We start from the raw sequence: 14,735 nt of genomic DNA on the forward strand, positions 1-14,735 counted from the left end.
TTGTAAGATTAAAAACTGAATAATTGATTTAAAACCGAGATGCCTTTCAATTACCGATGGCTGTTAAACACTTATTCCACTTCACAAAACAATCTGCAGAGGCAAATCTTCCATAAATAGAAGAACACGACAAAGAACAAGTAATGACAATAAAAAGCTACTGACTGATGTTCTTAAAAACGGATAAAGAAGCCAACAATGTCAGATCAAATGAATGGAAGACTAAGAAGTCCTGCATAGTCTTATAAATTAAATACGTTATCAATGTCAAGATGTCAGCATGTAATAAAACCATAATAAAATAATGACAAATTTGCATAGACAACTTATGAGAAACTATTACACATGCTGCAAGATAGCTAGTTACTGCACAGCTACGCTGTTACACCGTCTGAACTTTGCAAACTAAGCTACATGACAGCTGATTACAGTGCAAAAATTGCAAAGGATTTCTCTTATGAGATGATAGCTTTCAAGTTCAGACAAAATCATCTCGTAAGTAAAGCAGTGTCTGGAAATGGACTCACCTGAGATACCAATGAACTATTCATCTGTTCCTGTAAGGCTTTTTTCAGCTGGCTCACATCCTTTTCTAATTTCAGATATTCATTCCAGGCATTTTCCATTTCCTATTAACAAAGGGAATACTGTAATACAATGTTACAATAAACTTCAAAATCACTCTATCCATTCTCTAATTGAACACCGAAGTGTTTTTAAGATGGTGTTGTTCTATTATAAAAAGAAGCAAAAAATCCATTTTGTAGTCTACATTTTTGCTTGAAGTCGATGATAAACTTCAAAATGCTTTATAGCTTGCAAGATCAAGTCAAGAATCCCTAGTTAAAACCTTCTGGCCAGCTTACTCACACAAACCCATTTCTTAAGCTTAAAACTGGCTTTTAACAGAGTTTGAACTATGACTAATATGCTATGAAGGAATCAAGTCTATTGCAGTTCCATTTCCTTTTACTTTACTCCTCTATTTAAAACAAGTTTATAATTAAAATCCAAACAGTCACCTAAACCAGAACTTATGTTTTGAAACACAAAGCAGGTTATTCTTTAAAAGTTCTACAACTGTGTTGTAATGGCATTATAAGTGAATAAACAAGCAGACACCTGGGAAATAAGGCTATTCCATCACCCTCACTTTACTTAGATTATTTCCAGCATCCATAGCACCACAGTCTGCCTTCTGACCCAGAACAGAGAAAAATCAAGTGTTTGGAGCATTTTTATGTAAGGAATGATGAAGCAGGCTTTTCCTCTCCAGTCTAGAAAAGAGATCACTCGGGAGTTCAGGGCAAGAAATAATGGAGGTCTATGAAACCATAAGTGGCATGGAGAGAGTGGTAACGACTGACTGTTCCCCATCCTTTCTTATACAAGAACAAGGGTATACCAAATGAAACATGTACAAATTGGGCTCAAAACAAATAGAAGAAAGTGGCTGTCCATGCAGTGGGGGAAAGATCCGGGCAATATCTTGCCAAAAGATGTTTTGGATGCAAAAGGTTCAAAAAATTTAATAGGAGACTGTACAGGTTCTTGGAAAAGAGATCTACTGAGGATTACTAAATAGACAAAAAAAAATAAAATACCAGCCTCAGGAATTCCCTGAGAAGAAAATAGTTAAAAGCTGGATTGATTGTGACAGGAAATACTACCCACCTCTCCTATCCTTACTCTTCTCTAAGCATCTGCTTATGCCCACTGCTGAAGCCAGAACCCTGGCTAGAAGGAGCCTTGGACTGGACCGGTACAGCCATTCTTACAATGACTCACTATTTATGCCCCTGATGAAATTTTAAATGCTGTCTGTGAAAGTCATACATTTTCTACAGGCACAAAACACTGTGTGTGTGTGTGTGTGTGTGTGTATTTAAATAATACTGGGATTTTAATGATCAGGTCTCACTATAGGAAAGGTGTTCATGCAATCCTAGAAATTATCTTATGAAGAGCCGGTCCCGTATTCATTAAGAGGCAGGAATAATACACTGAGTACACAACGCCGAGGTTTAATATACTCTCTTTCATGGCCAATTTTTAGAAACATTTTTCTTAATAAAAATACAACATTAAATTACATTTCAATTTTATTAAGTCATAATATCAACAGTAAATTTTGACTGAAATATCAAGAGACTTTCCCAATTCCTTTTCCCCTGGAAAACCACCATGCAATCACATTTATATTGTCAAAGGACTAGCTGAAAGATTTGCAATACAAGCCCCATACATAAATGTGAAAGGTATAAAAAAGTTTTTTGAGCTTGGGGCTAGGGAGGCGGGGTGGAAATAAGGGGGGTGGGAAGGGGGCATTAAAAAGGAAAGCTGGAGAGAGTGCTTAAATTTTTTTGTTCTGGTTTAGTATCCTGTACCTTAACCAAATCAGCTCAGAACAGGACTTAACTCCGCTATCCAATGAATTATACAGTTTTACTCTAACTGGTATTATAATTATGGTTTTCTTGAAACAATTTAAAACACATACCGTTGAAACTTTGGATATTTCAGCCCGAATCTGTATGAGATCCTCTTGCAAAAGTCTCTGCTGGTAAGAAATTTTTTCTGCATGTCGTGGTTGGTCTTTGTACTGTTCCATCTGCCTGTGTAAAACCTCCAAAACAGACTCCAACTGATCCTAACAAAGGAGAAGATGGTGGTAAACTTACAATATTTATATGGAATTTTATGGATCGACCTGTGGGAAAATACGAGTTGTTTTCCACCTTCTTTCCTATAAGCCACTAGAGGTTAGGATTGGCCTCCTGTTGTGGCCTCCAAGATGTAAACGAAAAAGTGCAAGAGCCTTAATTAACTATTTTAACCAAAATTATCTGATATTTTCCATTTCATCTTTCCATTAGCCAAAACTGTGGAAAACACAAAGCAGTCAGGGGAATTTTTCTATTTACAATCTGTACAAAACTGTAATGTACATTTTCAGAAAAATTCCCACTAAGCAGTATAGAACTGTAACAGCCCTACCACAGCACAGCATTAGATGTTTATTTAAGGATAGGTTCTCATTCACTGATGTAGTTAAATTAGCCATGTGAGGGACTAAATTATTGTCTAAAACATTAAGTAGGCTCAATTCATTCAGTTGGGAGTAAATAACACTGAACCATTTTTGCACAGTAGCTCTCCCAAAAGATCCATCTGGACAGTACCTTCGGTTTAGAATGGATTTTTTTCTGAAGCACCTCCATTTGCAGGCAGCTATAGCTCACAGGCAGTGAAGCAGATAAAGACACGTACAGGCAAGGAAAGACAAGGAAAGGCAAACCATTTTGTTATTGTTTACTACTTGAACTCTGACTTGAATGGGCACAGAGGAAAGGAGATGGGTTCCAACTACAAACTTGTCACAGGAGATATTCCAGCGTTTCAGTCATAACCCTCAGAACTAAGTTCATAGTACTATATATAAACTGCCACGGGTTTCTGAAATTGCTACATATTTGAATGCCTCTCCTTTTAAAAACAAACAAACAAACAACAAAAAAACAATTCCTCCCCCCCAAGGCCCAACACAAGCTACAGTGAGAGCTCAACATGGTAGCAAATTGCTATTTACGCAAACAATGTTTGTGCAGGTTGGAAGAACTGCAAATGAAACATGACCCTGCCTCACACCACATACACACTAAGACATAAAGCAAAACTACACAGGGAAGTGTATGTACTCGAATTCATAACAAATGCCAGAAAATTACATATATGTGGTTTTAAAATACTCATTTTCAAAAACATGTTTTCTAAAAGTGTGTACTCATCCTAATGTAAAAACCAATTCTTTTCCTTATCTAAGTTTATACACATGCCCAAAGAAAACTACTACAATGCAAGCAGCATCCAGTAATTTTATTTTTTTGTTTGTAATTCCATGTTTTATGATTAGATGAAAGTTGATATTTTATTTTATAAAACCTTTTTTCATCCACTTACTTTATTTTCCTTAAGGGCTCTTATTTTGTCCTCCAAGTCCTGCAGTATTCTGTCCTGCTCACAAAAAATGCTTAGCTTGACCTGAAAATGCAATTATATAAATATATAACGTTAGATTTTAAAAATCAAGCAGAAAAATCTCCACTAGTAATATTTTACCCCAAAGAGCATAATAATGTGAACACATAACGGTACAACATAAATAGCCAAAACAGTGCAAGAGATTCTGAAGTGGTATTTGATACTCACATCAATATCACTTTCTGCAATCTTGACGGGTTTTGTACTTCGTTCTTTTAACGTGTCACGCCCTGTCACCTAAGAGGAACAAGTTTTATAGATCTGAGAAATTTGTTGCAAACTAAAACCTCATTATGCCTCAACAATGAAAAGAAGAGTTTTGTTAAATATTCACGGTTATTAAAATTTTGGATACAAATCTTTCCAAATATGGCTTTAGTTTTTTTAAAAAAAAAAAGTTGTCAGAAAGGATTACTAGTTATATTAGGCTACTTAATAACTCTTACAGGAGCTTAAAAGTCTGTACAAAACAGCATAATCCCACTTGTCTACCGTTACAAAGGTCTTGTTCCTGTAAAAACCTAATAGTTTTAGCAGTTTGGCTTTAATAGCTTTCTTGAAATCAAAGGACTTGAATAGTTCCTTTAAATGCGCGGTTGCAAGAATAACAGCATTAATTAATGACTAAAAATACAACTTTTTGGCAACTCTTTCATTCTACAAAGTATAATCTCTTCCATAGTACAGGGTGAATTTTATTAAAAGCAGACTGCTATAAAAGTGCTATAGTGGAATGAAATGTAATTAATCTATTTCAACATGTTTATAATATAACAAATCTCCTATTCCATAAATCACTCGTTTTGTATTCGATTTCTGGTGAGAAGATTATCTTCTCACATAACATAGTTTTTAAATCGGTACAGAAACTATACTATATTATACTTCCAATCCTCACAGCAATCTTAAAATGAAGGTATGTCTATCTCTGTAGAAAAGTTCATTGCTTCCACTGTGCACAAGGGACCCTTTTTGTGAATAAATGAGGTTAAGAGATTGGCAATACAATACAGCTCATTAATCATACAGTTTTTAAAAGCCTTCAAATCTAATGACTTAATATTACCAGATTAGAACACTTTTAAAGATTCATTAAAGGAAATACTATCCTTCCAAAGAAACACCTGATGTTTAGAAGTATAGTACTCATATGCAGTATATTTCCATTCATATACAGGCAAGAGTTTATGAAGAAAAGTTCACCTAAATATTGTCTTTAATAATATAAGAGCAGAAGTTTTCATATAAAAGCAGAAGTTGTTGGCTTTCTTGCTGGAGTAGAAGGGGTAGCTTGTTTTTTTACTGACTGATGGGCAATCTCCAGACTTGAAGCTACATAGTTTACTTATTAACCTAACAGGCACCTAAAGGATCATGCTAGCTTTCTTAAAAGTAATTAAATTTTACTGTAAGCATAGATGAATCTTTCATACAATCTCAGTTTCTCATTTAACATGTTATGTGCGGTTAGCCATCTACACGTAGTATTTTCAAATAACAATGTAGGTTTAAGAGAGGAGCATGGTCATAAATTATTTTACTGTCTTCTCTCCTCCAGTTGCAGACTCCATTCAAAGACTTACTATATATTTTCATGTGGTGAAATGTTACTTCCCTACCACCAAAATCAAAAGCATTTATTGCCTCTCAAAACTTCCTATTTTTTGATATTTTCATTTTCAACAATAATGCATTATATTAGAAAAACCCTTTCTTTCAAAAATATTAATGGAATTATTCAAATGCTAAATCCTATGTAGAATAGTAACAATTAAATATAGGCATAAATGCTAGCACGTCAAAGTAATAATTTTGCATATTTAATTACCTGCAAGCTAAGAGAATGCAAAAGCCTTTTTCAAAGCAATGGAATTAACATAAAAATCAGAGTCTATGGATTTGGGGGATATTTTAAATTACATAATCAGAACTGTAAAGAAGTTGTTAATTATCAAGCAGTGAACATGAGAACATAATGAAGATTTAGCATGCTTCGACATTTTCAAAGTTACGCATAGGATTCACTACTTGACACAATCATTTTCAAAACATGAAAAAATGAAACCAAACATTGAGGTCAGCCATAATTTTGCATACAGACTACAAAAGGGGGGGGGGGGGGGGGAGGGGGAAGGAAAGAAAAAAATAAAATGTTACAGAAAGCTTTATTGTTTACCATAAGACACCTGCAGAAGCCAGACTATGTAAACATTGACTGCTATTTTAAAAAGCAATGGGATGAGCACATTTCAGATGCAAGCAGTCTTACATGTATACTGGATAGTAACCCTTGTGCTGAGTTCTTTAGCACTTTGTATATCATGTTGATCAGAGGTCCATTATTTTCTATCTGTTTCAAACAAAAGTTTAGTAATAGCTTGTTATCGATGTAAAAATTAACCCCCCAGCAGTAATCACACGCTCTTATGTCACACCAGTCCTTGAGGTTTATAGTCTATACAATCTGCCATTACGGAAGCTACAACTGGCTATCTACCTATCTTGTTATATTGTGGGTAGATTATTCATTCAAGTATAAGACTTCTTTACTTTTGCAAAACACACAAACACACAGACAACACAAAATAGGATTTGCTCAGATTTGCCCAACTGCAGTTTCAAGAGTGTTGGGAATTACAGGAAGATATTTTCTGTATGTAGTAACGCTTGCACCAAGAGCTCTGTATTGATAATTTGAGCAACCTCGTTAAAACCTCAGTGAAAAAAGTTATTGCAATCAGACCTACCCTTCCTCCCATAACAAATACCTGCCATGCACTTTTTCCTTCATTATCTATGCGACACAAGCTTGCACCAGCAACCTCTTTCAACTGCAGCAGAAACTAAAGAGCTTCAGATATTACAGTATGACTACAGAAGAATGAAGCAAAACCACTGCTGAACCCCCGAGAGGCCCCAGATTTGCTTCAACTGGTTGCACAATTTATATTTAGTGACACAGCTTTCCTATACTTCCTCATCCATATTTTGTATAATCTTCTTGGGAATGTTTTAAACTAATCAGAAGTGAGGCTGCCCATCCAGCCCTCCTGTAGCCTGCTTGAACTTGATTTGATAGTCACAAAAAGGGAAGCTTCCTTCATCATTTGTGTTTCACCTTATTTGCAAAGTCATCTTTAGAAACTTGTGGAGAAAGTTGAGGTTTTCTTTCTTTTGCTCTTCCTCTCTGCTTTTCTAATACAGGCTCTATCCACTTTAGAGATTAAAAAACAAAACTGTGGAAGAACAACTGTGGAAATCTGTTTGCAGAAGAGGCATGGTTATGCTATAGCATACAGTTACACCATTTCCTTCGTGCTCCACACACCTCTGTTTCACGAACAAAAAAAAGAGTACAGAGTCCCTGCAACAATTGTGGGGGGAAAAACAGTTCATCATCTAATGGGCAATATTGTTAAAGTAAACCTCCACAATGCATGGTATTTGACAAGTTCAAAACTATCAATAATTATTCCTCATAGTGTGATTAAACAGCCTTTAGGCTTTTTTTTTTGTCAGAACTAGCTTGCATGCAAGAGAAAACTATTGAAATGGATGAATATCTCTAAAACATTTTTATTTAATTTATACTTATGACAATACACTATAATGTTGAACAATATCATCTTGGTATTAACATAAAAATATTTCTTAGATAATATTTTTAAACTATTAAGTAATAAAAAATAGGCTCGTATAAACGGGTAAGAGCAAGGGGGGAACAAAACAGTGAGTAATGAAAAATTACTAAATGCTGTGTAACTAATTACTGCTATCAGTTTTAGTACTACGGCATGCATTATGCAGTTAATAGCTAAATTACTATTCCATGCTGAAAATTTGTATTTCAAAATCTCTAGGAAGAAAGATCTTCAGAAAGAATGGATTCAGTGAAAAGACAGAAAGTTTAACTCCAGCTCTAAAATCCTCAGTCCTATTTGAAACTCTTTAATCAGAGTAGGTCTAACTCAAAGCCCAATAAAATCAAAAGAGAGACTTGAATTAAAAGGCTTTCTATCTAAGCCTTCGATGTCTTCAATGACAGGTACCACGAATACTAACTTTGACTTTGCCATATTCCACCATTACCAAATCAATATGTAATTTGCTTAGTTTCATCCAACAGTGTTCTTTTATCCTCATACTGCAAAACAAAGCATCTCTTCAGTAATTTATATTTAGTGACAAAACACAAATTTAACAAATACAAAGACACCTTCTTAGGTGTCTTTAATCTCTCATGGTCTCTTTAATCTCTCAGCAACCTGACCTGAATTCTTACATTTCTGGACCACTACTGAAAGAAGGTTATTAAGAAATACCCATTTTGAAAAATTAGATCATTCTTACAGAAACACACTTGACATTTTGACTGCCAAGATTTTCAAAAGGGAACTAACGCTAATGCCGGAGAATAAAGGGATTGAGAGCAGCCCTGTGGGGAAGGACTTGGGGGTACTGGTGGATGAAAAGCTGGACATTCACTGGCAATGTGCGCTCACAACTCAGAAAGCCAAATGCAGGCTGGTCTGCATCAAAAGAGGCATGGCCAGCAGGTCGAGGGAGGCGATTCTGCCCCTCTACTCCGCTCTGGTGAGACCCCACCTGGAGCACTGCGTCCAGCTCTGGAGCCCTCAGACGTGGGGACCTGTTGGAGCAGGTCCACAGGAGGGCCACAAAACTAATCAGAGAGCTGGAACACCTCTCTTATGAGGACAGGTGGAGAGAGTTGGGCTTGTTCAGCCTGGAGAAGAGAAGGCTCCAGGGAGACCATCTTGTGGCCTTTCAGTACTTCAAGGGGGCTTCCAAGAAAGATGGGGACAGACTTTTTAGTCAGGCCTGTTGCAACAGAACAAGGGGGTAACTGTTTTAGACTAAAAGAGGGTAGATTTAGATTAGATGAAAGGAAAAATATTTTTACCGTGAGGGTAGTGAAACACTGGAACAGGTTGCCCAGAGAGGCTGTAGAGGCCCCATCACTGAAAACAGTCAAGGTCAGGCTGGACGAGGCTCTGAGCACCCTGCTCTAGTTGAAGATGTCTATGTTCATGGCAGGGGCATTGGACTAGTTGACCTCTAAAGGTCAGGTGCTATGTAGGCTGCAAGAAGGCACAAGGGGAGGTCCTGGGAGACCAAATAGCTCTTCATGTCCCAGACCGAAACAAATCAATCCAGATGGAAACCACTAAAAAGTTAACAACCTATCCTAATAATTTGGCTAAGCACATAACATTTTCAGAGGCTTAAACTGTGGCCACTTTTAACTGTGAAAATTATTCTTTATAATGGACAAAACACTGTGTTTATTAAAAACTTCTCAAATTGTAGGACCTTTTAAATTGAAATTTGTCATAAAATTCAGCTTATGGCTTGCAATGTGGTAACATTTGGCAAAGCCATGAATGAACCAAGAACAAGGCCTAAAGTGAAATGTGTCCAACCAATTTTAAATTCATATATTAATGATTACAAGTTAACATAGTTGATCATTTAGACTATATATACCGCATATATTATGTGATACGTATTCTACCTTTATATATGTGTCACTGTACGTATGTGTAATATGTATTATTAATATTTTCCACTGATGTATTTGGTTATATATTCAGCACTTAAAACATCAGATAAAATTGAAGTACACACACTAACAGGTCCAGTCAGCTCATTAGCTGCACGTATGCAATGCCTCATGGCATCACTGAGAACTACCTACATGCAAACAGTAAGGACCACAAGGTGTCCAGTTTCACTCCACCATGATTTTCAGAAACACTATGATATGATTTATATATGGTGAGACATCCTACACACCATAGAAAGTGTTAGAATGCTTTGCTAAGCAAAATGATTTTACATTTTGGGGTTTTTTTTTTTTCTTCAAAACCTAGTATTAGTAAGTCTAGATTTGCTTTCAAATTGCCAACTATGAGGTGTACCAGATACAGAAGCCATTTCGTTTAGACAGAGGCTTTGATGTTCAATATCATATTTTTAATTATTTTTTTTTTTTAAGAGGAAATGCCATGTAACGTTATTTGGGCAGCTTATATCTACGGATGGATGGATGAATGGCTGCATTTGAAATCTCTTAGCTATAATAATAGGAAAACAATGACAGGTGCTAATTAATCACCACATTTTCACAAGACAGACAGACATTATAAATACAGCATATCATAAAAACAAGGCAAAAGGCAGCTCAAGAAGATTTAAAGGGAAAAAGCTGGATTAAAAGAAGTCCCTATTTTAACAGGAGTTGACTTCATACTGGTTCTAATGCTATGGCAGACAAACATTTTGAATATTTTTTTTTTATCCAGTTTCTCTAAACTCACGTAATATCACTCATCTGCACTACCAGTAACAAGTTTTTCCTACAAACTGAAGCAATTACATTTTCTGAGTTTGCACTTTAGTTGTATAGTCACTACTACAAAGACATTCAATATTCTAAGCACAACAGTGATGGCAAAAGACACAGTTTCCATCTCTGAAGAGAAGGTGATTTGAAAACCTGCAGGTACAACGATGATACACAAAAGACTGCTGGGTTTAAAAAAAAAAAAAAAAAAAAAGAAAACCCCTGAATGTAAAATCTTACCTTTAGATCCAAATACTCCAAATCCTTTTTCAACTGGATATAAGTGTCATCCGCCTTCAGGTAAATACATGGGGGAAAAAAATGCAATGTATTTGAATGTTTGAAACAATTTCAAAATACTCAGGTTGGTTATACATGAGAAAATGGATGAAAGAGGAAACAAAATAACAGAGTAGGAAGTACATGAAAAAGCACATTTGCTCCACCAGCATATTGCTATTTACAGCTGAAAAATGGGCAAAATATTTCCCCAAGAATATTACTACCTCATGCCCACCCTCCAAACATACAGATTTGAGTTTTCCACCTCTAATAAGACATATAACTACCTGAAACAACAGATTTTCAAAAAGTCACTATTTCAAGATCGATTTCTACTGACTATCCCTTCACGGAAAAAGTTACGGTGGTGTCCTCCAGCGCAATATGTCTCTTTGGGAGAAGAAGAGAAGACTTGTACCTAACTGAATGTGAAATGTAACTAAAAGCCATTACATAACAAATCACTAGAATACTTCTGATCACATTTCATACATGATTTAAGACATAAATTCCTTTATTCAGGGGAAGTAGGAAATACGTTTTGTGAATAAAATACTGAAAAAGATCTCACTTATATGACTAGAGAATCCATTTGGTCTTTTAAGTAATAGCATCCAACTTGATCCTTATTTTTCATCTGCTCACCTGTAATTGCTATCAGCTTAATTTTATTGTTACATTCATCTATCATCATCTTCATTGCAGTCACTTCAAGAAAAGCATGCACAGAAGTCATAACAAAGTTATTTTTTTCAAAAGAGGTATTTGCAACACGCAGCAAAATAAAGCTTAACTGTTGCAAAACTGCTTTGTAATCAGCCGAAGTGCCCCCAAACTCCTACAATTTTATTGTGACAAAAATTTATTTTGACACAATTTTGTATCCTGGGTACACTAAACTTCAGACTAAAAGAAAAACACAACTGCACCATTTCTCAAATTTTGAGCCAATGAGAATGTGTAGTTAAAAGAGAAATGAAAAACCCTTTATGCCATAAAATCAATAAATTACACTGGCATTTCTTAGAGGTGTTCACTTACAATTCTTGACCCATCAGCATGTAAGTCTGGCTGAGGACTTGCCTAGAAAGTCTGCCCATTTTTGGAGAAATCTCTGTTCCTATTGCCCATCTTAGTGCAATCATTCTGTAGGTGAGGTAATTCGGGAAATACAACTTCTCCAAATTCAAAAAAATTCCTTCAGCTTTGGGCCAATATAAAGCCTTCATCAATTCCAAGAAGAGTCGCCACATTTTATTCCCAGATGGCTCCATTTTTGAGGCTCTAATATCCACCAAAGAGTTCGATAAGTACATTTCTGTTTGATCTCACATTTACAAGTTTCATACACCAGTGCAATCAAGAGCACTGTTGATGAACCAAGATGCCCATGAGCTTTTAGGAACCAACAGTCACCTGCAGAACTGGCACAGTTACAAGCTCATACGAATATACAAACTGGCTGATGCATTTCAATTTGCAGATGACAGCACATGGCACATGGAGCCAATCCCATCATGAAAGCAGCACAAAGAAATGGTTTTGCTTTAAAATGAACTTATCTAATATTTTAAACCATATTTCTGAAGATGCAGCATTTTCAGAAATAGTATAAAAAGGAAGTATACAGCACACTTTGAAACATATGCACTGGTGCCCTATGACTTAAAACGCTCATCTTTTATAGCAAATACAGTAGCAAAGAAAAACCGCAAATGACCTGGGAGTTGTAGAATACCAAAGACCGGGCAAGAAAGCACAGACTCAAGCATGGCCACTAATGAAGCATTTGCAGAGTCACAAAATGTCATACGGCACAGATGAGCCAAGCAGCAGCTGACCTGATAGGTGGAATTAGTTGGCAAGTGCTGCAGTAATTGTGCGATTGTGTAATTTCGTATACTAGCCAACTTAGCCTGATGTCTCCTTAATCGAATGAGAAGCAATGTTAGCTCTTCAGGCTGCAGGTATTTAGACACATTGTAAAGAGGAAATTAGCAGTCTTCAGGGAGAGTAACTGTAATTACATTTTTCACCTCAGTGCCCAGAAAGCAGTTAACTTGACATGATTAAGCAATTATTTCATTAACTCTGCATTTGGTCAAATAAACATAATAAAAGTTGAATCCTGTAATAACAGACAGCTCACCTTTCTTCACGTTGCAGATAACAGCAAAATTCCTACAGGCTTTTTACTGGGAGCTGATTAAGTTCAAGTTCTCATTCAAGTTGTTTATGTTTTAACTAATAAAAATACCACCACTATGGAATGAGCAGGATTTTAAAACGTAACTACAATACTATGATGGCACAAAAGGAAAAGTAACTGCTCTCTCAACTTACCGACTTGCCATGCAAACTGGGTGCGCTCACAGTATGTGTCATGTAACCCATAGCAGGCATAGAGCGTCGATCAATGTGAGTTGAGCTCTGTAAGAAGCCACAACCAGAATTTTAAGGATTGTCTCAAGCGCTGTACTTGATGGAAAATTCAGAAGATACGCACCTCTGCCACAAATTTTGTATCTGAATTTGTGGCATGCTTAGATCAGGGTAACATTTGTGGGCCAGCCAGATCCTTTGATGATTAAGTAAAACTTAGGAATGAACAAACACAAATTTAGCACCTGTGATGCTGGACAGATCAGCGGATTCTGGCAGCACGAGAAGCTTCAGCAGAACATGCAAAGTGGCTTCCAGCAAAAAAAAAATATAAAAAAAAAAATTCATGAAGTTCCCCTCACCTATTATCCCCCAGAGAGAGGCTAGTTGGCTTATGCCCTCCAGCAATAGGCTTGTACTCCATACAGTAACAACCATGAATGCCCTCTTTTAGCCAGGGAGCACTAAGCTACCGACATGAGTGACACCTTGTGGCAATGGCTTCCATTAATACCAGGTTTTATTAAATAATCATATTTTATCTGCCCCTTTCTGCTTATAGTATGAAAACCTACTGCACATCCACTCTTTCGTCTTTCTTTTAATGCCAAACCTGCATGGCTTTCTTCAAGGCAGACTAAATGTCTCACGATATATTTTTATTCCCGTCTCTGAATTTCACCGAATGTTGTTTTGTTCTGCCTTTTTCTCTCTCTCTTCTCTTTTTAAAGTGTAACTGGATGGAATATAATAAAGCATTCCAGGGAGGGGAGGGGATAGTATCACAGATTTCTGTAGACATATACATTAAAATGTAAAATGATGCTGTGTGCTTACATACAACAACATGAGCATTTTTCTCTAAAAACTTTTACAGAAGTTTCACAGAAAAGTTTTACAGAAGATGGAAACTGTGTTTCCCTATATTGGTAAAACCAATATGGCATAAAAAGAGTTTTATTTTATGAGTAAAATTTATGCAGATACATTGCACAGGAAGGAAAAAGACTGCCATGCATTCCTCCATAAAGGATGTAATATTCCTCCAACTTACACGTGGAGAAACCAATAGCGAGTATAATATAATCAGGAGTTTAAAAAAAAAAATATTAATTTCCAGCACTGCACATCACTAGACTATTTCATCCTCTGACAGAATATTATAAATTTATAAATGCTGAGAGACATCTCACAGCTACACCACATATAAACTAGGAAAAAAAATCTAAACTGTGCATGAAGCTGGCATGCAACCTAAAGTCACGGTCCTGAACCCACGCTGGGTATCTGAATTTACAAGTGTCTGTCTTTGCAAATAGTCTCCCCATCAGAGCCCATGGTTAAGGTCAAAGAATTAGGTGAATACAGACACTTTCACTTCCACTTATTCCAGTGTAAGACCTACCAAGACAAGTAAATTCTACATTGATTCAATCCTGAATTTCCCTAATTTCCTTAGGCAAGGAGAGCCATGTGGGGTACCAAACAGGGAAACCTCTGTCACCTCTGGGTAAGAGGGTACAACAGTACCTAGAAAAAAGCCACGCTGAAATTCTGCAGAAGGTTAGTTTCAGACTAACACTATTTGATTTTGGTTAGCCCAATGTTAATGACTCTGCAAAGGGTTTAAACTCTCAAATGCTTGAAAAATTATTATGTTTATAGC

At 36.3% G+C, this 14,735-nt stretch overlaps 1 protein-coding gene across 1 annotated transcript in view; it reads right to left on the reverse strand.

The window, feature by feature from the left end:
- The window catches only part of PLEKHA7 (pleckstrin homology domain containing A7), a 144,625-nt gene that overhangs the window by 17,157 nt on the left and 112,733 nt on the right, over positions 1-14,735 (reverse strand). Inside the window, exons 11-17 of the mRNA XM_035891032.1 lie at positions 13,031-13,117; positions 12,529-12,648; positions 10,646-10,699; positions 4,210-4,278; positions 3,961-4,041; positions 2,501-2,650; positions 528-629 (exon numbers count right to left, since the gene is read on the reverse strand). Coding sequence (XP_035746925.1) covers positions 528-629; positions 2,501-2,650; positions 3,961-4,041; positions 4,210-4,278; positions 10,646-10,699; positions 12,529-12,648; positions 13,031-13,117 — 663 coding nt within the window. The remainder of the gene's footprint in view (positions 1-527; positions 630-2,500; positions 2,651-3,960; positions 4,042-4,209; positions 4,279-10,645; positions 10,700-12,528; positions 12,649-13,030; positions 13,118-14,735) is intronic.

Source organism: Egretta garzetta, unplaced genomic scaffold (assembly GCF_000687185.1).
Source record: "Egretta garzetta isolate BGI_Z169 unplaced genomic scaffold, ASM68718v1 scaffold133, whole genome shotgun sequence".
In the NCBI taxonomy this organism is placed as follows: Eukaryota; Metazoa; Chordata; class Aves; order Pelecaniformes; family Ardeidae; genus Egretta; species Egretta garzetta.